Source organism: Crocuta crocuta, unplaced genomic scaffold, assembly GCF_008692635.1.
Source record: "Crocuta crocuta isolate KB4526 unplaced genomic scaffold, BGI_CrCroc_1.0 scaffold25, whole genome shotgun sequence".
Classification (NCBI taxonomy): Eukaryota; Metazoa; Chordata; class Mammalia; order Carnivora; family Hyaenidae; genus Crocuta; species Crocuta crocuta.
Genome location: NW_027532015.1, coordinates 9,717,257 through 9,740,825, shown reverse-complemented (window position 1 = coordinate 9,740,825; position 23,569 = coordinate 9,717,257). Strand labels below are relative to the sequence as shown.

Genomic DNA, 23,569 nt, shown 5'->3' with positions numbered 1-23,569 from the left:
GAGAGGGACACCTCACATTTGGGCGGTGTAAAGCGTAATAAAAAAGGGCAGGGCTTCAAGAATGGGGAAAACGTGTTTTCGAGTCAAATTAAACAGGGAGTAACAGGCATCGCTCTTCCATCCAGGGGCCTTGCGCTACCAAGAGAGAGCGCTCCTGGATCAGCACCTGCGGGCTTGGAAGGTACTGGTATACCGAGAAAATGTTGACTTTACACATTGTCACCCTTGACTTTCGAAGTTATTCTTGGATCTTTGGGTTATTGAGTGGTTAAAAAAAAAACGCGCTGAAAAATTTCTTGGTTGTCTTGTGTAGATTAAAAGTAATGAAGGACTATGTCATTTTACGGGATGGGATCTGGGAGGTGACTTGCTTTGAATTAGAAGTGGGGGATGGAGGGCTGTGAAGGGTCACAGAAACCGAAGAGGTTTTGATTTTACGAAATTATCATCGAAGTGCTGAGGTTTCTCCCAGCGACCCCGCGAAAGGGCCACTGAGCGCAGCCTGGGCCTTCCAGAATGGAAAAAAGGAAGATTGTTCTAAAAAGGCCCTATGTTTGTGTCCTACTCAGAAGTTGCCTGTTCCTGTAATATGTAATTTTCCCTCTGATGTTTTATTTAATCTTGGACAGATCCGCTGACATTTTACTCCCTTCCACTAACATCCAAGAGTTTCTAGAAATTGATACTCAGTCTTCCTCCTCCAGCTACGGGATCCTTCTGTGTTTCCATCAGAATTTCCTCTTTCAGCTTAATACCTGGGTAGAGACTTGCGCCTCAGGCCCTGTCTTTCCTTTCCTTGCAACTTCACCTTCTCTCACCACCCAGGACACATTTTTAAAACAGGAAGAGTAGTGCCCGCAAATGTAGCCCTCTGTTCCAGGTGGTGAGCAGTAGAATTAGAAAAGAACTACCTATTTTTATTAAAGTGACTGTGCAGTAAATGCACACCTGTGAATTTTAAGGTTTCCTTCATGCCAGTGGAATCAACGAAGTGTAACCTGAAATAATTTGTTTTGAGATGCAGCCAACAGTCTCAGAGAAGACTTGTTCTCGTACACAGGCGACACATTTTGAATGAATGTGAATTTGTTTTAAACTTCAGTTTTTCCTAAAAATATAGCAAGGTTTTTAACGGCAGATATTTGTCTAGTAGCTTACTTTCAGCTTTCCTAGGTAATGTAGATCTTATGGGAAGTGAAAGAAAAGCATGAATACCAGTTTTTTAAAATCTAACGTGAAACTGATCCACAGGTAATGTAAAAGTTTCCTCATGAAATTATTTACTCCATTTGAATTCCACATGTTCAGAAATTCTTATGTCATTAGAGAGTTAAAATAGGAATATTTAATCACACAAAGTATAGTTTAGTACCCCACTTTGAGTTTCTTTATGGAGCTATTTTGTCTGCAAGTTTTTCCATTTCTTGCCAGATCATAATGGTTTCTTTTTCTGTTTTGCTGTTTGTAATTCATACGGAATGGTTTAAGATGAGCTGATTCTTTTTAGAAACTAGTATGTTAGAATATATGGAAATAATACCAACCTTTCCGAAGTAAACATTATCTTGTTGAAAAATGCTAAAATGGGGAACACAAACTATATTATCTTTTAAATTTTAATTTTAGTGGGTTCAAGCACACAAACTAAGGTATTTTCTGCCTACTGTTTGTGGAGAGAGAATATTAATATATTGTTACATTCAAGTTATAGATTGCATAAATATATTTGGAGTTGTACTGATTATATTTTTTCATATCCTAAGAAATTTAGCAGATTTAGCAGGACTTGTGTTAACTGGTTTCAAGCTGCATGAAGCTCCTATTCCATTTATGGCTTATATAAATTACATGACACTGTGCTTTTCCAATGTGAATGGTGAATGAAGTTATTGTCTCTTGGCTTATGGGAAATATTAGAAGCTTGTAGTTTTACTGCTTAACTGGACACGTCATTCTGATTTCTGGAAATAATGATTTGAAAGAGAATCAGTTTATACATTAAAAATAAACTGACATCCACTTCCTTAAGCTTGACCATTTTTCTAACTGCCCATCTCTTACAGAGTTTATATTTCTGATGGGATGATTAAAAGTTTCTAGAGACTCTTTAGACTTTAGACTAAATAGAGTAAGACTTTGTTCAATGTGTGTGGCATGCTTGGGCAAAAACCCTATCTTTCCATTTCATTTCTGATTGGATAGCATTATTGCATTATCTATATTGGATGGTATTAAAATGCATACTTAGTTACTGGGGTGATAGCATTTAAAGAATATTTCAGTGGTAACTAAAAAATGACAGTAAAACTTGAGCCTGGTTACTTGAGTATCATCTCATTTTCCTTTATAAGCATTATTCAGGATGGAATTATTTGGAATGCCTAAGGCACTCAGGATTACTGCATTTAAAATATTTATGGCGAATATGACAAAACCTTAGCATATTTAGTATAGGATTTGTAACAAGAAACCACAAATTAGTAAGAAAATATTCCTATTATAATTGAAAACTACAAAAACGATTTGAACATGCCAATCCAAATAAAGGAAATCCAAATGAGATGCTACTTCTATCAAACTGATGATGACTAAGGCAATAATAGTGGGTGGGAGTGTCAAGAGATAAACATGGATACACTTCAGTGTAAATGTCTATGGGTGTGTTTAAATTTATTTGGAAATAATTTTAAAGTGGGGCACCTGGGTGGCTCAGTGGGCTAAGCTTACAACTCTTGATTGCAGCTCAGTCATGGTCTCTCGGCTCCCGAGTTCGATCCCCTCATCAAGCTCTGTGCTGATAGCACAGAGATTCCTCTCTCTCACGCTTGCTCTTTCTCTGTCCCTCCCCCCACTTGGGCATGTGCATTCACTCCCTCTTTCCCTCTTTCTCTCTCTCTCAAAATAAATAAGCATTAAAAAAAAAAAGAATGTTAAACCTTCAGAAAAGTTGCAAGAATAATACAAAAAGCACCTGTATATTATGTGGAATCACTTGCTGTAAATGTTTATCCCATTTGTTTTCTTCTCCATCCTCTCTTCTTCCCTCCACCCACCACTGCCTGTACATGTACACACATTGTTTTTCCTGAATCATCTGAAAGTAAGTTATATATGCCAGGGCTTTAGGAGTTACTAATTTAATTGAAAATTTTATTGAGATACTTCTCAAGTTACAGGCAGTAGGATGAAATAGTAGAGATCCAATGTGCCTTTTACCCAGTTTCTCCCAGTGGTAACATTTTGAAAAATGTAATACAGTGTCACAACCAGGATATTGATACAGTGTCCTTTTTCAGATAGTCCTAGTTTTACATGGAGTCTATGTGTGTTTCTCAGGGTTGCCTTTTAATTTCACCTGTGGTACACGCCATGGTACAAAGGATGTTTCTGCCCAAATAAGGGTCAAGATTTGTGCAGATCTGAAGAATAAACGTTTCTACTGTTTGAAGTCGGGGTAAACCCAACTTAATAAAAGAACTTGAGTAATAGAATAGTGCTTTCTCTTTTTATTCATTGCTTGAGCTCAGGGACATGATCTTTAACCAAAAGGAGGAATACAATTATACTCAGGCTTGAATAAACCAAATTATGTTCTTTTCACTCTAGAGGAATTAAGGTACTCTCTGTGCCACTCCTCATGGTCCTTTGTGAAAAGATTGGACATAGAAATACACTTGCGATCTGAGGAATAATGTAATTCTGACTATTGCTGGTAAATAGAATTAGTGCCATGTCAATTTCTCCACTGATTTTAAATTTTCTTCACCAATTCTTCTTCAAACTTGACTTTTAAGGAGTAGAGAGGTGGAAGACATGTGGTTTTCTAGACTACTGATTATTTCAGTGGTGTGTTAGGATTAAGTCACATTCATGAGGGGTCATTCTGACAGGGACTCAAGCATGTTGTATGTTGTAGCCTGTGCAGACTGAAAAGTGGAGTGAGTTTGCAGTAGAGGTATCTTGGTTCTCAAGAAGGACAGGTGAATTGGAAGCCAGGTGGCATCAGGGATCTCTTTGCTCAGTCACCACTGATTATGTGATCTTAGGCAAGGTACTTAGTATTGTGATTTTTAAAAATTTTTGCCTATGAAGTGATAAGTTTTATTGCTTGGATTTAAATTTAATGCTTAGATTCTTGTCAGGTGAAAGAAGTCTTCTAGGACTCTCTTTCCTTAAAAATGTTCTTGCCCTCTTCAACAGAACTTTGAGGCTATGACTCAAGTAACACAAGATTGTATTATGTTTTCTGTGGCTCCTGTTTAGAACCTTAGTAACCCTGTTCTGGATTTTCCATTCTTGTGAGAAAGTTATTTAAATCTCAGGGATGTGTCTTTGCTAAGCGATCCCCTGAGAAGACACATAGTGCTTTCCTTCCTCTGTTCTATTCTTAATTTATTTATATCTGTTCTTCAGTAAACAGTCAAGTGGATGAAAGTTGACTTGTCATGTGGGTTAAGTTTGGTTACAAGTGCTTGCCTTGTCCTGGGTTCCTTTTCAATATGATGTGTTGGAGTCTTGGGAACCAGATGAAGCCCTTGGTCATTATCTGCAGCTATTGTCTGAAAGGACAGAGCTTCAGGATTGACTACAGAATCCCTAAATATAAGAACTTGTTATAGCAAAAGAAAGTTGCGTTATGAAAAATACTAAATGTTGCCAAGCTAACAAACATGATTCCTTAAGGATTTTTAAAGTTTATTTATTTTGAGAGAGAGAGAGAGAGAGGGAGGGGCAGAGAGGCAGGGAGAAAGAACTTCAAGCAGGCTCCATTCAAGCAGGCTCCATACTGTGAGTGAAGAGCCCAGCATGATGTTCAAACTCACGAACTGTGAGTTCATGGCCTGAGCTGAAATCAAGACTTGGATGCTTAACAAATGAGCCACCCAGGCACCCCTCCTGGAGGATTATTTTAGAGAGCATGGAAATTTAAGGGGACCGTTATCCAAACGTTGACAAAGGAAGATTGTCATGTGCCAGAGAGATGAAGAAGCTGGGATTTCTCTTGAACTGATACTCTCCTCTGTAAATGGTAGGGCTGGTAGCTAGGTTTGATTGCTCTGCCCCTTTATTTTTCTGGGCCTCAGTTTCCTCCTCTGTGGAATGTGAAGGTTAGACTTCATCTTTGGTATTCCCAGCTCTAAAGTTCTTTGAATATATAGTTGTGTTTTTTGTTTTAGAAGCATACATTATAATTCATCCATAGTATGAATGGGAAACACCTCATTCATCCAAAATGAATGGACCCATTCTTCCAAATGAGTGAACGTTTCATGTGATAGAAATTTATCATCTCCCCTTTCTAAAGCCCTTACGAAGTGCCATGCACTTCTTTTGATAGATGACATCCTATATACAGAAGAGGAAATAGTCTCAGCATTTTAAGTACTTGCCTCTAAAGTCACATAATAAATTGAGGCACCAGGTTGTACCTCTGTGCTATTCCAGAGTTCACATCCATTCTTATTATATCATTATGATGTCCTGTGGCATATTGGTTCCCATAAGCAGTAATATTGCTTCAAATTTCAAATATTTTGGATGGATGTATTTTGAAACACATCTTCCATCCAGAATAATACTCCGCAGATTGTAAGCTTTGCCTGGTTTAGAATTTCCACTAGGAACCAAGGGATCCTAGAACTTCTAGTCGGGTGAATATAAAAACATGGCATGAATATCAGATACTGCTCAGAATTTCTGTATTAATGAATAATCCATTTCATTTCTGTTCCCAGGTAATCCAGAAGTAGTCACAGAGTCAACAGAGGTGTTAGTTTAAAACGTCCTATGGTCCATTCTTGTTTAAGGCTTTTCTTTTGATTTTACTGTGGACAGAATAACCATACTTACGGTAGAATGCCCAGGATGTTAGTAACAATAATAGTAGCTAATATTTGTTGAGCTCCTGCTGAGTGTTAGGCACTGTTCTCAAAAGACATGCTCTGATTTAATCATCTAGGAGCTCTAATGGATTAGAGTTTCTATTTTGGAGGTGAAAAGTTGGAGACACAGCGTGGTCAAGTACATTTCCAAAGGGCTGCATAGTTTATAAGTAGCAAACCCTGGTCTAGCTGACTCCATAGCTTGCTCCCTCTGCAATGTACGTGGTCTGTAACAGTAAAGGATGGACTGGAAATGAGGCTTGAGGCAAGTGCAGAAATCACTTGGTACCTATTTTTGCCTATTTGAGTATTTCTTTTCCTGCTTATCTGGTTTTGGGATCATATTATGTGTTTTACTCCAGATGAGCAACCTTCAGGTAAAGAAGGTATTAGTGTGATCCTAAAGTATCTTATTAGTTGTTTCTCTTGTTAGAAATAAAAAAGATTCTCAACTGTCACCTGGAACCATGGAAATTCCCTTTGGAGGTTTTGAGATCTGGAGATTTTTTTTCTTTTTCTGCTACTAACCATTTGCCTGCTTCATGGCTCTCTTGCTAATCAGTCCTTTTGTGGCCCCCAATGGTGGCTTGCTGCCCCATTCACTGGCTTGTCTCTTTGGATGGGGCTGAGTCAATGAAAGGTTTCAAACCACTGTTCTAAGCCAAGATAATATGGATGTTGTGTCTAAATTATTATTAGGTGCAATTTTGAGTTTAAAGATGAGACTACTGTACACATAATTATAGTTTCTATAATACTTGGTGTTTAGTAACTACTTTAAAACATTGATAGGAATTATATATAGTTATTCTTTTTGGATGTTAATGCTTCATTACTTAGTTTAAAATAAAAATTGTTGATGTTTATTTCTGAGAGAGATTGACACAGATTGTGAGCAGAGGATGGGGCAGAGAGAGAGGGAAACAGAAGCAGGCTCCAGGCTCTGAGCTGTCAGCATGGAGCCCAATGTGGGGCTCGAACCCACAAACCAGGAGACTATGACCTGAGCCAAAGTCAGACACCTAACCAACTAAGCTACCCAGGCGTCCTTTCATTACTTAATTTTAAGGGAAAGAAGGCAATTGGGCAACCTATTTTTATTTTAAATGTTTTCATTTCTAAAGCAGCAGATGTCATAAAATGAAAGCATTTCCTTGAAGTCTACATTTTTGGGAGATTATAAGAGAGGTTGATATAAAATCCTCTTGGGTAAGATGGGCATGGGACTGATGATAATGAAGGTTGAAGATGAAATTACTTTATTTTTTGATAAATGGATTTGAATTATCTGAATATTTCTCCATCTCCATTGGGAAGCCTCCTGTTCTTTAGGGATCGCTCTCTTCCGATCTCTGTGGAGACCATACACTTTGTTGTCGCCCTGCTGCCTCACTGAAGAATGCTCAGTGTCCTGATGTTGCTTTCTTCCTCCAGGATGCTCCACTCAGATCAAACGTGGAACTGCCATTGGAAATGGAAACCAAGTTCTCTTCTGTTCTTAATTGCCTTATGTATTGTGTACCTTCCTCTTTCAGGTGAGTAAGACTCCGTCTCTTTCAAACCCTGAATTTAAGAGTGATCACATTGCTTGTAGTAGAAGTATGCTATGTATTTATTTGATCTCTTTTTTTGTTTCTGTTTCGGTCCTTGCGGGCTTTTACTTACATGGCCTCTCTGACTTCTGTGTGAATAGTATGACTTTGATCATTGTTCTCTTTTCTAATGAGTGTATTTCTTTAATCTTTGCTGCATTTCTTTTAGCTTTATTTGTCTAGCCCATATTGAATGATGAGATAGCAACATATCTGACTATAAAAATGTGCTAGCTATTTCTTCTATTGAATAAGTATACAATACTCAATTCTTTCTCTTTTCAAGTTTTTTTTGGAGTCATTTATGGAAAGTACAGACTATTGTTTTTATTTATCCTGATTTTCTTACCATGTTGCAGCATGAGACAGGAATTTGAAATTAAGGTTTTAAACTGTGGGGTTCATTTAGTTCACTTAAAATGATATGAAAAAGTTAATTGTAATTATAGTTTTTTGGAATGAAAATATCAAATCTGTGTAATTACAATTTTTTTCTAAACTTTGAAACAAGATCTTTTTAGTGATTGTTGCAAAAACTGAATTATCTATCATCAGCTGATTGTATGAACGAGCCAATCAGAACCCGACGGATGGGAGTGATGTTTAAAAGTAAACTGTTTTTTCATTATCAGGTTTTATTCCTGATCAAACTGCATTTCTCTTAAGTCCATTTTGTTTTGCTCTTTTTTTTAAATTGCTGTATTCATTCAGTTTACTGTATTTGTTTTTAGAAGAAAATTCTTATGTAATGTTATGTATTTATTAATTGGTGCTTAAAGATTTTATACATTCCATATTTATATTACATATCTATACATTATAAACAGTATATTTAATGAATCATGAAAATAGATTACTTCTGAAATTGTTTATTCATGGATTAAGAAATTCAACTTATATTTAGTATATAAATGTACTTTTTCCAAGCCATCAAGTATTTTAAGCGTTTCAGATGCTCGGAAAATTCCTGGCACATGGTTTAATGGTTTCAAAACAAAACTGATTCTTTGAAGCTTTTTCTGTATTTGTTTCAAATCCATGACAAAGCCACTCTTTCTTTTACTTTCATTGCCAAAAGAGGAAAGAAGCTTGTGAGGAGAACTGAAGATTGAATATACATTGAATTTCTTTGGTTATAGTGTTGAACTTTTTCTTAACTTTCACAAGTGACCCACCAAGAACCAATCACATGATGAGAAGTAAATTATGAGATTAAAATTAGCTGAAATCTAGTTACTTTCATTTTTCTTAGGTCATGGCATTTGCCAATTTTCAAGGCTACTTCAAACCTTAAATTGAGTTTTTAATTTTTGATGTCAACGTTTTAATTGACATATCCACATTCATTGTTTCAATCGCTTGAACAAATGAAATGAAACACATGTTCTCAGACTAATTAAAAGGAGGCAGCTGGCCGGGACTAGGGTGAGGCAAGGGGAACACCTAGGTTGCAGAATTTCAGGAGCCTCTCATTGTCAATGTCTTGGGAAATAAAGGCCTTAAGTTTGTAAGTTACTGTCTCACACAAATCTTTAAAAAAAATTCCTTTCATTATCCAGCACTTTATGTGGATCACATAAGGCTTTGTGACAGACAGTAATCTGTATTTACTCATGAACCTAGAACACTTCATATCTATTTATCTGTAACCATGACTCACTCAAAATGCCACCACTTCACCGATGGGTATCTGAACTTAGGGATTATTATTGACATTTTAATATACAATTTTTGCCTTACAGCTCAATGTAAGTTTCCCTAAAATAATGAATATCAAAACTTTTGATAATGAGTGTTCAGAGTCCTATCTTTAAGTCATAGTGTAACTTTGAATAACTGTATTTTTGAAGAACACTCGGTGCTTAACTGTGATGTTGTATTGCAGTGTATGCACTCTTTGACTTTTTCACTTCGCTGCGAGACCCCTATGTGATCTTATGGAGTCCAGTGACTTTCAATCGCATCTTGAAGCCACTGTCTCCTAAATCCAGTTTGTCAGCCCTGGCCCCTTCCTTGACCCTGGAGTCACTTGTAGGGTTGCTAATATATATGTAATGGGTCTCAAACTTGACATGTGCAAACAAGACTCTTGATTCCTATCTCCTATCCCCAAATCTACTTCCCTTTCAAACTGTATAATCCATACAACTACTTCATTCACCTTACTATTTTCTAGACACATTGGCCCACCTGTTTCTGGACCATGCCTTCCTTGTACCCTCCTCTTCCTAAACTGCAAATTTCTTTTTTGACACTTAGATCTCAATTATTACCACCTCAGATAAGCCCTCCTGTCCCCAATTCAAAGGCACCCCTTTTCACTCTTGCATCATGTTACCCGTCAGTGACAATCTGTATAGATTTTGGTTGTTCCCTTGATTGTTAATGTTTTGGTAATTTGGTTATCAAAGCTAGGGTAAAGGGCTGGCAAAACCTCTTTTGATTGTTAAGATAGACACTTAGGTGAGATGATTAAAAATTAGAATACTCCAGTTTAATTTGGATAACATCTTTAGTTCAGTTCATATAATAGAATTGCAAGATGAAGTCTTGTGGTAGGTATGTTAACGCCTGTAGTTTCACAGGGAATTTACAAAGCAAATGGTATAAAGTTTTATGCCCTGCAGGATTTAAAAAAGCAATGTCTCTTGACAAGTGATGAATATAACTTTCAATAAGAACTATAACCAAATTACAGCTGCATATTTAAACTAGTCCCACAGAAGTATAAATTAAAACAATTAAACTTGATTTTTTTTATCCTCTGGCTCGACACTATTTAGAAATGTTGATAATACTGGATATGGGTATTATCAACATTGTTGGAAAGAGGTCACACACTAACACAGTTGGCTTTGTCCCTTGAGTTAAGTAAGCAACATTTTTTAAAAATTAAGAATTTGTATTTTCTTCAGTATATCACTCCCCCATGTTGGTGTCTAGCTGACAGAAATTTAAAAAAAACCACATAATACATAGAGAAATATATACCAGTATGTTAACTGTAACATTGTAATAGTGAACATTTGGCAAAGACTGTAATTGTTCTTCAACAGAGGAATGATTATATAAATTATTTTACATTAATACTGTAAAATACTGTGCAGCCATTGAGAACAATGTGGTCAAATGGTGTATATTGGCTTTGAAAGCATCAGCGGTAATACTAAGTTAAAAAACAAATGGCCAAACAGTAGAAGATTATTCCAGGTTTGTAATAGGTTGTATTACAAAACGGGAATATGTTATGTACATATACGTTTGTATCAGATTGTATAAAAATCGTAGTAAAACATGGAATGATACATATCAGGCTTTATAATGGGGCACCCTCAGGTCATCCTCAGGAGCACAGGTTGGAACAGAAGGGGAAAGGCAATGGAAGTTTATATGGCTCTGAATTATTTGCCTTATTACAATGAATATTACTTTAATAACTTGGAAAAACAAACAGAAGAAAACCTGATAAAAAAATTTTTTTACAAGCCACATTAAAAAAGTGGCCAGAGAGGCTGTCAAAGTACATGAATGTTATAATCTTCTGTTAGACACGTAACTGTTACTCTGGCTCTTCCCTTACTTGATAGGAATCTCTTCAACGTGTTTCAAATAATAACGTCTTTTTATATGGCGTGACACTCCATGACTCTGAACATGAATGATGGTATCTCAAGCTGACTGAAGGTTACTACTTCAAGTAGAATGGGAAACAGACAGCAGAGAGCCAATGAATTCCTAAGCAACCAGGAGCCTGTTTCCATACAGATAGCCTTAGTCATGAGCACTGAGGGAGGAGCCTCCCTTCTCTCCTGAAAAATCGATGATATCAGCAGATTATTTCAAAGCTCAGTGATAGATCAACAGCTAAAAAGGGAAATGTTTTGAAAGTACAGTCTGGCCTGAATTGCATACTTTCTAGCCCAGAGCACAGCACAGTTCTAGAAGGTAGGTAATTGGGCAAAAGCAATTTTGTGCTTTTCTGTTTGTTTGTTTGTTGATTTTTTTCATGGTCAAAGAATGAGCAATTATTCTATAACATCAATTACTTTGAAGTTAGGTATTTATGTGGTAGTTATATCACTTTATACTATTTTTATATTTGGTTAAAGAGGCTTTCAAATGCATAGAAAAATAATCCTTTTACAAATCTGCCATGTATTTTTGGCCATTTTATTATTAATGTGTTTGAAAGATAAAGAATAAGGTGCTAATTGTGCAAACCATTCTTTTTTTTTTTTTAAATTACAGCGTAGTTAGTATACAGTGTTATATTAGTTTCAGGTGTACAATATAGCGATTCAGCACTTTTGTATATCACCCAGGGCTCATCATGACAAGTGCACTCCTTAATCCCCATTACCTATTTCATCCATCCCCCCACCCACCTCTCCTCTGGGGACGATCAGTTTGTTCTCAGTAATTAAGAGTCTGTTTCTTGGCTTGTCTCTCCCTCTCTTTCTTTCCCCTTGCTCATTGGTTTTGTTTCTTAAATTCCACATGTATGTGAGGTCATACGGGATTTGTCTTTCTCTGACTGATTTATTTCGCTTAGTATAATATATTCTGGCTCCATCCACATCATTGTGAGTAGTAAGATTACATTCACTTTGAGGGCTGAATAAGATTCCATTGTATCTATATGCATACCATGTCTTGTGATATACATACCATGTATCATACCATGCCATGTATACATACCACATTTTCTTTATCCATTCATCTATCAGCAGACACTTGGGTGCTTCTGGGCTTTTGTAAATAATGCTCTAAATCACTCATTGTCAGAGAAATGCAAATAAATGCTACAATGAGATGTCATCTCACACCTGTCAGAATGGCTAACATCAACAACTCAGGCAACAACAGAATTTGGCAAGGATGCAGAGAAAGACAATCTCTTTTGCACTGCTGGTGGGAATGCAAACTGGTGCAGCCACTCCGGAAAACAGTAAGGAGGTTCCTCAAAAAGTTAAAAATAGAACTTCCCTATGAGCCAGCAAACTGTTTTATCGAGTGAAAAAATAGCCAGAATAATGATCAAGTGACTAACAGAAAATTATACTGTCTTGTAATAAAGTTTGTTTTTTAGTTAGGATCAAAATGCTCCAAATTACTGTCTGTAGGTAGCCTTCAGCTGAAAGCTGTTTTCTTATTTTATACTTGAGATTGGAGGAGCCAATGTGACCGAATAAGCAAACCTCCCAAGTTTGTACATAGAAGTTGCCTTGAAGCATCTTTCCAGATAATTTCCTTTGTGTGCCTTTGAGATGATCTGAATTTGACGTGAGGAACTATGAAATCCTACACTGGAGTCATAAAGCCAATCACATAAATGTGGAAAGAGGATGACTTGTCACCACCATGGTGACAATTTCAAGTGACTGGGCAGCGTGATGGGGCCACTAATGACACTGACCCCACTTAGACGGCATCAGGAAGGCAGGGTAGTCATCTGAGTCCTGCTGTTCCCTGGCCAGGTCACACTGTCTCTAGCCATGGCTGTCATCCTCTAGAGGGAATTGGTGAGCAGCAGCGTGAGCAGGAGATCTGCTTGGTGCGGGGCCTGGAGCACCGTCCGAGGAGTGTTTCAGGGCCCCCCTGTCTCCTCTGAGCTCTGAGAAGCCTCTGTGGGGGCGGCCGCCCCTGTAGACTCACGTCCTTTGTCAGATACAACGTTGTTGCTTTTGTGTAACAATTTGCTTTCTTTCATTTTGGTTTTTAAAGAGCAATACTCTTGCTGAATAAAAGAAATTAGAGAAATGTCGCATTTACTTTAGAATCATGAAGTCAGCCAGAGTAAGAGAGTGGTCTTCAGATATTTGATGAGTGGCCATTTGGAAGTGATAACAGACTATTATCTTCGGGCAAGATAAGACGATTAAGCTGGTTCTCTAAGTGCCAAATACTCTCCTAGTGATTGGTTGCCAAGAACTAAAACCAGGGATCCTTCAAATTCCACATCTCTGGAAATCAGGACAGAAAGAAAAAATCTTAATACTGAAGAAGAATTTATACTAAAAATCTTGAAAGGGTCCTTGGTGAACCACTTAATTATAGAGTGTGTGTGTATGTTGTACAGTCTAGTTTTTTGAGGTACATATACTTTTAATTGTTTTACTTCAAAAGTTTCTTCTGTGTGTGTTTCGTTTCAGTTTAGCAGGTAATTTTTATATTGAACTGGAGATTAGGCAGGAAACACTATTTGACAGGAGAAACCTGGGAGAATTCTGGACTTTGGCAGGTACAAAATTTTCCTCAACTTTCAAATTAATAATTCTCTAAGGAGTTTTCATTTTATTTTCAGCAAGTAGAGTATGTGCTCCTTGGCACCTTTCTTACCCTGACTGCAATGGCATAGGATCCGCAAGGAAAGAATGTGGAAAAGAACAAAATGGAAAAGAACCAAAGAGAAAGAGAGAAACTCATTCCAAATTTAAGAAGTAAATATACTTTGCAGGGTGAGGCAGCAGAGGAGGGAAGCATAGAGGCTAGATGAGAGAATAGATTAATTCCACAATGAACATGAAGTCACAGTATTATAAACATCCTTTGTCTTCCGCTGAACTAACACACTTAAACACCTGAAAAGAAAATAAGTTCTTTTGCCAGCACACAGGCAGGGCTGTCACCAACCAATTCAGATAAACCTTTCTATTAAGAACAAAACAAGACAAAACTTTCTGAGAGGGGTAAAGTAGTCCAGTGGGGGCTATGAAAACTACCGTATTTTTATGATTAAGACTAATTATCTTGAATTTTTTTCAAAATAATCTTAAAATATGTATAGCCAAGTAATCTTTTTTGATGGGCTCATTTCTTGAGAAAATAGGTTGAGTTTTGATGCATTTCACATCAAAATATTCTTAGTTTGCAGTCATCCTTAAATCAGCTTCATCTTAAACTTGTGGTTTAGAAATGATACACCTGTTTTTAAACATTACAGAATTCTCTTTAATAAATACATCAACCTTTATGTAAGAGTCAAAAAAGTTGTTTCTAACACAGTCTGCTTTAAGCTTGGTGTTACTCGTTTTGATAAAGAAATGTTCCCACTAGAGTTCAGATGGCAGACTGTATCTACTCAATTAAAAACCATGTTCTCTTTTTCTTCTCTTTAATTATAAAATTACACTATTCCCTATTATTAGTCTGGGCAAAGCCACAGGAATGAACTACTCCTCGTACTTTTTACAAATCTCTAAATAAAGGGATCTTTTTAGAAGATTTCTTTACCTGGTCAAAACTGGAAAGCATATTGTCAAAGTGAAATGGCAGAACTGAAAAAAAAGAAAACAGCCTGAATGGTAATATTAATCACTGCTTTTAAACACATTCACAGTTCTTTTCTTTCTTTTCTTTACCTTTTTCTTTTTCTTTTTTTCCCCCTTGAGTATATATATAATGAATACTGGCCTTTATTGAGCCTAGGTAACAGTTTTGCTGCATTACTGTCTTTATCAAACAGAATTGTGTGGTACAAAATGAGATTTTTCTGGTCCTGGTAATTCGGGTGGCCTCAGTGATTTTGCTATAGGGGGAGAAAGCAAGACTTTTAAAGATATTTTGGCTTGGTGTTAGGTATTTTACAGAGAATGAGCTCTAAGTATGCTCACTGAGGCATTGTGGACTGTGGTCCCTGCCACTTCCTTCCTGAGTGGCTCTAATCAGACGGTGTCTTAATCACTCATCTCCTAGCTGGTCAATATTAGCTTTTTACTTGGACTGCTAATTGCATGTCTCTTTGCAATGGTTACCTGAAAATCTGTTACTTGGAGGGAGCTCATGACCACAGCATTTCTACTCCAATACTGATGAAATAGTGATGTTTCAGTAAATAATACAATTTGTGGCTTTTCTCTGGGAGCCTTTGCTAACAAAATCAGACTTTTTCCTTCCAGTTTAAGCCTTGATGCTTTTGCTGGTGTTTGGTCAGGACTCTCATTCCTCACCACTTGACTAGCTTTCATATCTCTCACATACATATTAGAGAGGTCTGTGCCTTTTAATAATGATTTCAGAAGAAAGTGCTCTCTGAATTATCAACCATTTCTTGTGTTTAAGGGGATGCCTGTTGATGCATATGATGCAATGATTGTGTGGCCCCAGAGGAGGTCTTCAGTCAGAGTGTAGTGAATGAATCAAACTGCTTTCCAAGCTGCCCCTGTGACTCTGGATGTCCCTTTGCAGGGAGAGTCTAGCTGATTTAAGAGTTAGGCCTTCTTAATCAGAGCCTTTCCCCTCCCCCTAATATTATTAAAGTATGTTAAACATTTACGAGAGCATTATAGAATTTAAATATCAGACAGAGAACACAGAGTTAAATATTGTTTCTCTTAAGAGCCTCTAAAAACCAAGGGCTATATTATAATTATAGTAATATTTGAGTGGGGTGTGTGTGTGTGTTTGTGTGTGTGTGTGTGTGTGAGAGAGAGAGAGAGAGAGAGATGTTAAAGCAGAATCATGTCAAGGAGTTTTTGACATTGTTGATGAAGAGCCTGCCATGGGACAAATAGGAAGTCCTGTCACATATGGTCTAATAGAGTTGCAGAGCTGATATCAAGGGACAGCAGAAGAAGTCTCAGAAAAGTTTTCCTTTGAGGGAGCGGTGTTGAAACTGTGTCCTCTAGCAGGGGTGACGAACAAAGTATTTACAAAACGGTGTGGCTTCTTACTGACCATTTGAAGACATTTCTCTGCAATCAGATTGTGTGGCTTGCTGTAAAAAACTGGGGCAGTCATGGGACTGTTTTGTACCCATGGGGTATCCCCTCTGGTGGTAACAGAGGCTGGAAAATGGAAAATGGGGTTGTGAGAGAAGGGCAGTATAGGGGGAAAAGGGCCAAAGGCAAACCCGTGGATACATTGAAAATGATTTTGTGGAAGGATAAATACTTCTTTAACTAGAATGGTCTCTACAGAAGAGAGTAAGGAGTGAAGTCAGACAGGTGAGTGGGAGGCCAGCCTGTGACGGACATCACTGGAGTCGACACTGACCAGGCTGAGGGAGGAGTGCCAGCCCAGGAAGGGAGAGAGACGAGTCTCCACAAGCTGCGGTCAGGAGGATATGTGCCCTCAGAAATGCCTGGGAAGGGAACAGACGTGAAGACCTTCCCTCCCTGGGGTTGTAGTTAAGTAACTCAGGAGCATACTGTTTTTTGGTTTTGTTTTGTTCTGTTTTTCTGAATCTGTAGTTTATGCTTTTTCTCTGTCATACCATTTTGCTTCAGATATGGCAGACTCACTTGTCTCACCAGTGGTGAACAGCATCTATATACGTATCAAAAAGCTGGAGACAGAAGTTAATAGAATTTCAGCCATCTTTGGTGCCTTTCTTTCTTGGTCAAACCCATATTTAATTGCCACCAAGAGTTGCTGAATCTACATTAGAAATTTGGCCTTTGTCTTTAGAACTACTGCCCTCAAGGCTCTCATCTCTACCAGGTGTGTTGAATTGGCCCCTAAATCATCTACCTTCATGGGGGGGGGGGGTGTTAAATTGGAATCACACCGCTGCCCTCATTAAGTTCCCTTGAAGATTCTTATTACCTACTGGATAGAGTGCATAGTCCTTAATTTAGGTAATTTCATGGCTCCCTAGCTTTTTATGCTCTATCAAGTGTCTGCCAAATAGTAGGGTCTCAATTAAATATTGAATGAGTGCAGAAGGTAAAGAATTTATATATTTTTGCTAAGCAAAATTAGGATTGAGCCATGGATATCCACTTATTGAAAAGCATAGGTGCTATGTTGAGTTTTAAAAATTAATGAGTCAACCCTTCTATCTTTGTGAAAGACTGGCTATTTGAGAGAGGAAATTTCATAAAACTTTACAAGAATTATGTGTGCCAAAAGAAGAAAGTGGCCACTGTAAATGTGTACAATAAGCAGAATAGTTTATTTTCACTTGCTTCAAGGACTGAATTTCCTGTGGAAATACATTTTTTAGCTCTTTTTTAAAAAACAGAAACCACTTTTTTTAAAAAAAATCTACTTTTGTAGAAAATGCAAAGGTGATTATTGTCTTAATTCTTTCAGCTAGTCTCTTCCTTTCTCTTTGTCGGTCTTTTCCACAGCTATCCCCACCATTACCTGTAGCTTAAACTTTTATCTTGCTTTATGCCTTCCAACTTTAGTTTGCAAGCATATTCAAATCTCGTCTTTTCAAGGCAAACAAACATTTTCCACCTCCTCTCAACCTTTTTGTTCTTTTACGCTGTCGTTTTCATTTGTTATTTCCTTCGCTTCTGAATGCCTTGAAAGCGTAGTCTCCGTTTGGATTTATTACTTCCACACCCTTAAAATATAGACTGTTCTGTTTTAGAGATGTATTGACAGGTATTGATTTGTGTGTGGGTGGGGGTGTATAAATAATTATATTGTGTTTTTCTAAAGCCCTAAAGATCTCCTGAGTATTCTGTTTTCTGAAGGTTTTTATTACATTAATGATATAAAGAAGATATAAATTTATGATATTTAACTTCTGCAAGATACCGTTTTACATACAGTTTTTCATATTCTTCAGATTGTACCTTTAGGTGCCTCTGACTTCCTATCAGCTTATATTCTCTTTGTTTTCTCATTTAAATTAAATTTATATTCTGATTTACCCAATTGCTTCTGTTTTGCATTCCTCTTTCTTTTCTTTTCATTATTCCCATCATATCTTAAAATGTTCTGTTATTAGAATATTAGGCAGTTATGAGAATATTTATTTCAAAGTGGTTGGTTCAAGTGAAACTAAAAAAATTCAATATGTATGCCTGGCTTCACTTTACAGAACCTTTATTTTTGTTATAATTATATTTGAAAGCGTTTGGAACTGGGAAGTTGTGGTTAACTTACACTTGAAACTCCCATTTGTGGGAAGCAGAGATACATGAGATACATAAATATCGAGTGCTGAAAGTCACAACAATTGTTTTGGTCTGAAAAAACATAGAGTTCATTAGGCTGTGTTCAAATAGGTTGGAAGTCTTTTAGCTCTGAGGGCAGAGTATGTAAATGAATCTGATTTTGTTATTCATTAGGAAGCAAAAAATTAGATATGAAATCTAATAATAAAATTGAACCGGTGTAATTTTGTTTTCCATATTATTAAAGGAGGACTTGGTCATTTTTTCAAAAGTAAGATCCTACTGCCTTCCGAGTGTCTTAATTGTAGTAATCCTAGTCAGAAATAAAATCAGAAAACATGCTATGGGCTGTTTCAGGTTAAAAATGCTAGTGAATCTTGTATTATTTGAGAGAAAAATGTGCCTTTGAGAAGCATATTTTAAAAATTCAGACCTATATTGGCTTTTATTTAAACTTGAAGTCCATGTACTCGGACATTAAGTTATTTTTAGAATGCATCTAAACTAATGATAATAATGAAAAAGTCGGTGTGGTGTGGGTGGTACTGCTACCTTGATCAGTCAGTAACATGACTTAAGTGCTGGCTCTGAAATTAAATTTTGCAAAGATGCACATTTACAGTCAGAGATACGTTTTCAGTGTGTGCTAGGGCTTTGTTATAATCATTAAATATTCAGCATAACCTGCATATCCAACAATAGGAGATTTGATAAATTATGATATATTTACATGATGAAATGGTACACATACTTCTAACTTTATTTTTTCAAATGTTTAGTGAGATGGGGGTAGGGGGTCAATATTCAAATGTAATTGAAAAGGGCAGGGCATCAAACTATAACTAGAATGATTTTTTTTAAAACAATGTTGTGAATTAAAAAAGAAATAGAAAGAAATACAGATGATCATAAACTCTGTGCCATTCAGGTGTTTCCTTCTTCATCATATTTTTATGTTTCTAGCAATAACATGCATTGATTTCATAATAATATAAAATCAATGCATACTCACCATTTTTATAGTTTTATGTATGGATATGATTACAAAACACTGTGATTTTATATTTCTGTATATGTACAGTGTATACCTACAGTGCCCATTAGATATATGTACATAAAGTTCCCTAATCTAATTCTACTAGTTTTGCAGAAGAAAATTGGTTTGAATAGTGCTAATACCATTCTGAAAACTGGAGATACCACTTCATCTCCACTACGTTAGCTAGAATTTAAAAAGACTGAAACATACCTGTGGTGGTGAAGATTTGGAACAGTTGGGGCTTTCTTACATTGTTAGAGCAAGTGTAAAATTTAAAAAGTTACATACATACAAATCTACACTGAGATTTAATAAGTTTATTATTGGGTATTTATCCAAAAGAAACTAAAACATTTGCCCACAAAGCTCCCATAACTATTTCATAATATCATTATTCATAATAGCCCCAAATTGGGAAAAATTCACATGCCCATCAACATGTAAATGGATAAACAGATTTTGGTATATTCATATAACAGAACAGTACTCTGCAAAAAAGAAATGGAGCTACTGGTATGTGCAACAACATGAATGGGGATCTGTAAAACATACTGAACAAGGAAGGGACATAGAATATATTCTCTGTGATTTTATTTATGTGGAGTTCTAGGATAGGCAAAACTAATCCATAGTGATAAAAATTAGAACAGTTGTCACCACCAGGGAGCCACAGACTGAAAGGAGACACAGTCAGATACACTGGGTTGATGGAATTGTTCCAAAGTTCAGTTGGGATATAGTTATCTAGGGGAATTCATCTATCAAAACTCATTGAACACGACACTTAATATTGTTGCATTTTATTGCATGTCGGCTATACCTCCAAAAAAAAGAAGAAATCTCTGCTAATTGGAAATAACACCAGTTAATAGTTCTAGGGCACAATAAATAGAATTCCAACACCACCAGAGCTATCAGGATTTTACTAGCTCTATCAATTAAATGATAGCTTTTTTAAAGCAGAATGTTTTTGCTGTGTGGTTTGTTTTTTTGTTTTTTTGTTTTTTTGCCAGCAAGAAAGGAACATTCAATATTACTATGTATGGATTAGTTACGGTTATTCAGATATTTTTAGTACTTAAGAATATTCTTTTTTGTGTGTGGGAGAAGAATTTTCAACAAAGGATATAACCTTCACTTAGCTCAAGTGTAAGCTTGCATTTCGCCTAGCCCCTACACACATTCTAAAGTTCACGTTGTTACTGCAGTTTCCCTTGAGAGCATCTTTCTTCCATCTAATAAAACGAATTCAATGATCAGCATATCATTTTTTTCCTATTGGTTATGTTTTTCATACCTACATTGGATTTTGCCTTTTAACTAAAACCTTATGGTAGATTTACTGTATTTATGGCTTATTACTTTTAATTAAAGATAAAAAAGGTAGCCCAGGAAAACTAACTCCATTTGCTGTTATTGAAATCACGTTTTCTTCTGTTTTGTTCTGTCCTCACCAAGGTGTTTATTTATTTCAAAAATTCATGCATCTTGTGAAAAACTTCACAAATCTTTTTGGAAATCTGATTGCTCAGCAAATAAAGCATGAATCAGAAAGTAAAATCCAATCAAACACTTGAAAATTCCAACCTAGCATAGAGTCAGCACCTGGTGAGTGGTTTCTGAGGGGCTATTTGTTCTGCCCTGGTTACTGACTTGAGAGGTTTACCTGGGTAAATAGTGGGTTGAAAGCATCAGTCAAGACAGCCTCATTTCTGGAGAAACACCTGCCATGACTGTAGCCCTGCATAAAGGTCACTATTTGCCCATGAAGGGTGTAATGAGAATGTGGCCATTGATTGAAACAAAGTAATGGGACCCTAATCATCAACTGTTAATATGAAGATCCAAGATGATGCCGAGATTATACAAAAACATCTCTTGAGGGCAAGAATGTATCCTTATTGGATGGATAGTTTGAGGAAGTGCTATATATAATTCAGTAAATCTAAAGGGGGAAGAGTGGTATAATTTCAAACTTTGATAAATATTACAAAAAGGTAAAGCTCAACTTTTTTACACCTTTAATTCTGATCTCATTTCTGAGTTTTCTACAGGTTTAAACTTAAGCTGATCTGGCAAATATTTTGCTGTGTAGGACCTGTGCTGATAATTATAACAACATTGGGGTAGCCATTGAATAGGACGTTTTTCTTTCTTTAAAACCTTCATACATTATTAAGGTATCAGAGGTACCTTGAAACCAAGCTTATAACATGGTAGAGTTAGAGAAATTTTATAGATCTTCTCTCTAGAAGCCATTGCTCTCTGGGTCCCAGCTACCTGTGTGGGCTCAGAAAGTACTCTCCGATGGACATATGGGGCTCACCTGATGTCTTTCTTTTCTGTCAAGCTTCAGAGCCTTTTTCTGTCAGTTTTCCAATGTCTCAAAGTAATTGCTTCATATATTTTGACCTTTTCTAGTTTTGCTTCTGTTGGGAGAGGAGGTCACATACTTATTACTTCATCGTGGCTTTAGCCAGGAGTCCCTCACATTTTATTTGAACTTAATGTAAGCTTGAATTTATTTGCCGTTCATTTAATATAGCACCAAGTCCTTTGAGGATAGATCTGAATTAGGGCTCAGTGTTGTCTCTCTTGCATAAAACATGCCCATTATATGGCCATGATTTTGAATTTTCATTCCTTTACAGTGGAGAGAGATTGCTTATGAAGAGTTCTGAACACAGAATCTTTCAGGTTCCCCACCAGTTGTGAAAGATCTTACCCATATTTAACTGCCATTTACCTTTATAAAAAACTTTCCTAACCATTCAGCTAAGTTTTCATGGATTCATATATCCTTTTACTTTCATATTAATATTGTTACATGTAAAATATAATGCATTCTGTAACTACAATAGGAAGTACAACTAACAAAAAGTAGTCTGAGGACAAACATAATTAAAAAGCACAACTCCACCAGTGAGAAGCATTCTGAATTCAAGTCTCACAGCACTCTTTGCTTCCACTATTCAGCATGGATCATTCTTCAGTCTCAGGTGCTTTTTCCTGGTTTCAGTGTCTCACTAATAACATTATCTTTCTCCCGTCCAGAATCAAACTTTCAGAGGTATCTTTGTCTCCTTTTTAGCGGCACTTCTCAGAGATCTAATCCATTGCTAAACCTGGGAGGGTCTTTGGTATCTTGGGGTTTTTTTTTTTTTTTAATTCTCTTTATTTAATGCAGACCCTTAATTGCTTCTTGCCTCAACTTTTGTAATAAGAAAAAACTGATGGCTGTTGTCTCCTGTCTTCCTCTGCCATCTAGTAACAAACCACTTTCAAATAAACCTTTAAAAAGTGTAATTTGCTTGGGAACCTTGGAGAGCTTTCAGTTCCTGAATGAAATGCTGCCTTTACGGATTGACATTCAAGGTTCTTCACCAGGTAGCTTCAACCAGTATTTTCAAAGCTATTTTTGAGTTTCCTCATTCATAATCTAAGAAAAAAAATTGGAGTGTAAAACCTGTTTTTCTCTGACAAGCCACAAACTTCCCTACCTCCAAGTCTTTCTTTATACCTTGTCCTCAACCTAAAACTCATTCCCTTTGCTACCTAATAAAGCACTTCACCATCTCAAGGCTGATGGTAAATGCCTCTTGATGTCAGAAGCATTTAAAATGAGGTTGGTAAGATGGGTAGTTTCTTTTCTTTAATTTTCATCTATGTGAATACCCGTGTCACCACATATTGGATCCCATTTTAAAGGTAGAATTGGAGCAAGAAATCATTTTCTAAACCTACAAATTTTCTCTATCTCTCTTTTGGAATTTTGTAACAGCTTGTATTTATTCTGTTTCATTGGTGTGTTGTGTTTTATGATTGTTCATGTTCCTATTTTTTCCTTATCCATGTCTTCTTTTTTTTAAAATTTATTTTGCACAAAACCAAGGGAGTGTAGGTACTACAATATGAATGAACTAAAGAACGTTGTTTAAAGGGAGACATCTGAGACGAGGGTAACCCATCCACTCTATAGGTTTGACCTGAAAGGCACAGTAGTGCATTTCAATTGTCATATTGGAACAGGTTCACTTGAACTAAGCAGATTGCTGCAAACCCCGGTGGCCCATTCTGCATTTCATTCATTTTGACCTTGTTGATGTATAGACAAAATGACATAATACTTCCTAAGGAGTTGGTCACATAAAAACCTTGGTCTTAACAAAAGAACATGCCTAAAGGGCCAATTTCACAAAGCTT

The 23,569-nt window shown here is 36.6% G+C and overlaps 1 protein-coding gene across 2 annotated transcripts in view; it reads left to right on the top strand.

Annotated features, from left to right (window-relative positions):
- Positions 1-23,569, top strand: part of ADGRG6 (adhesion G protein-coupled receptor G6) — a 137,940-nt gene that overhangs the window by 845 nt on the left and 113,526 nt on the right. For both annotated transcript variants that reach the window (XM_077776110.1, XM_077776109.1), the window contains exon 2: positions 7,317-7,417. In XM_077776110.1, coding sequence (XP_077632236.1) covers positions 7,317-7,417 — 101 coding nt within the window. The remainder of the gene's footprint in view (positions 1-7,316; positions 7,418-23,569) is intronic.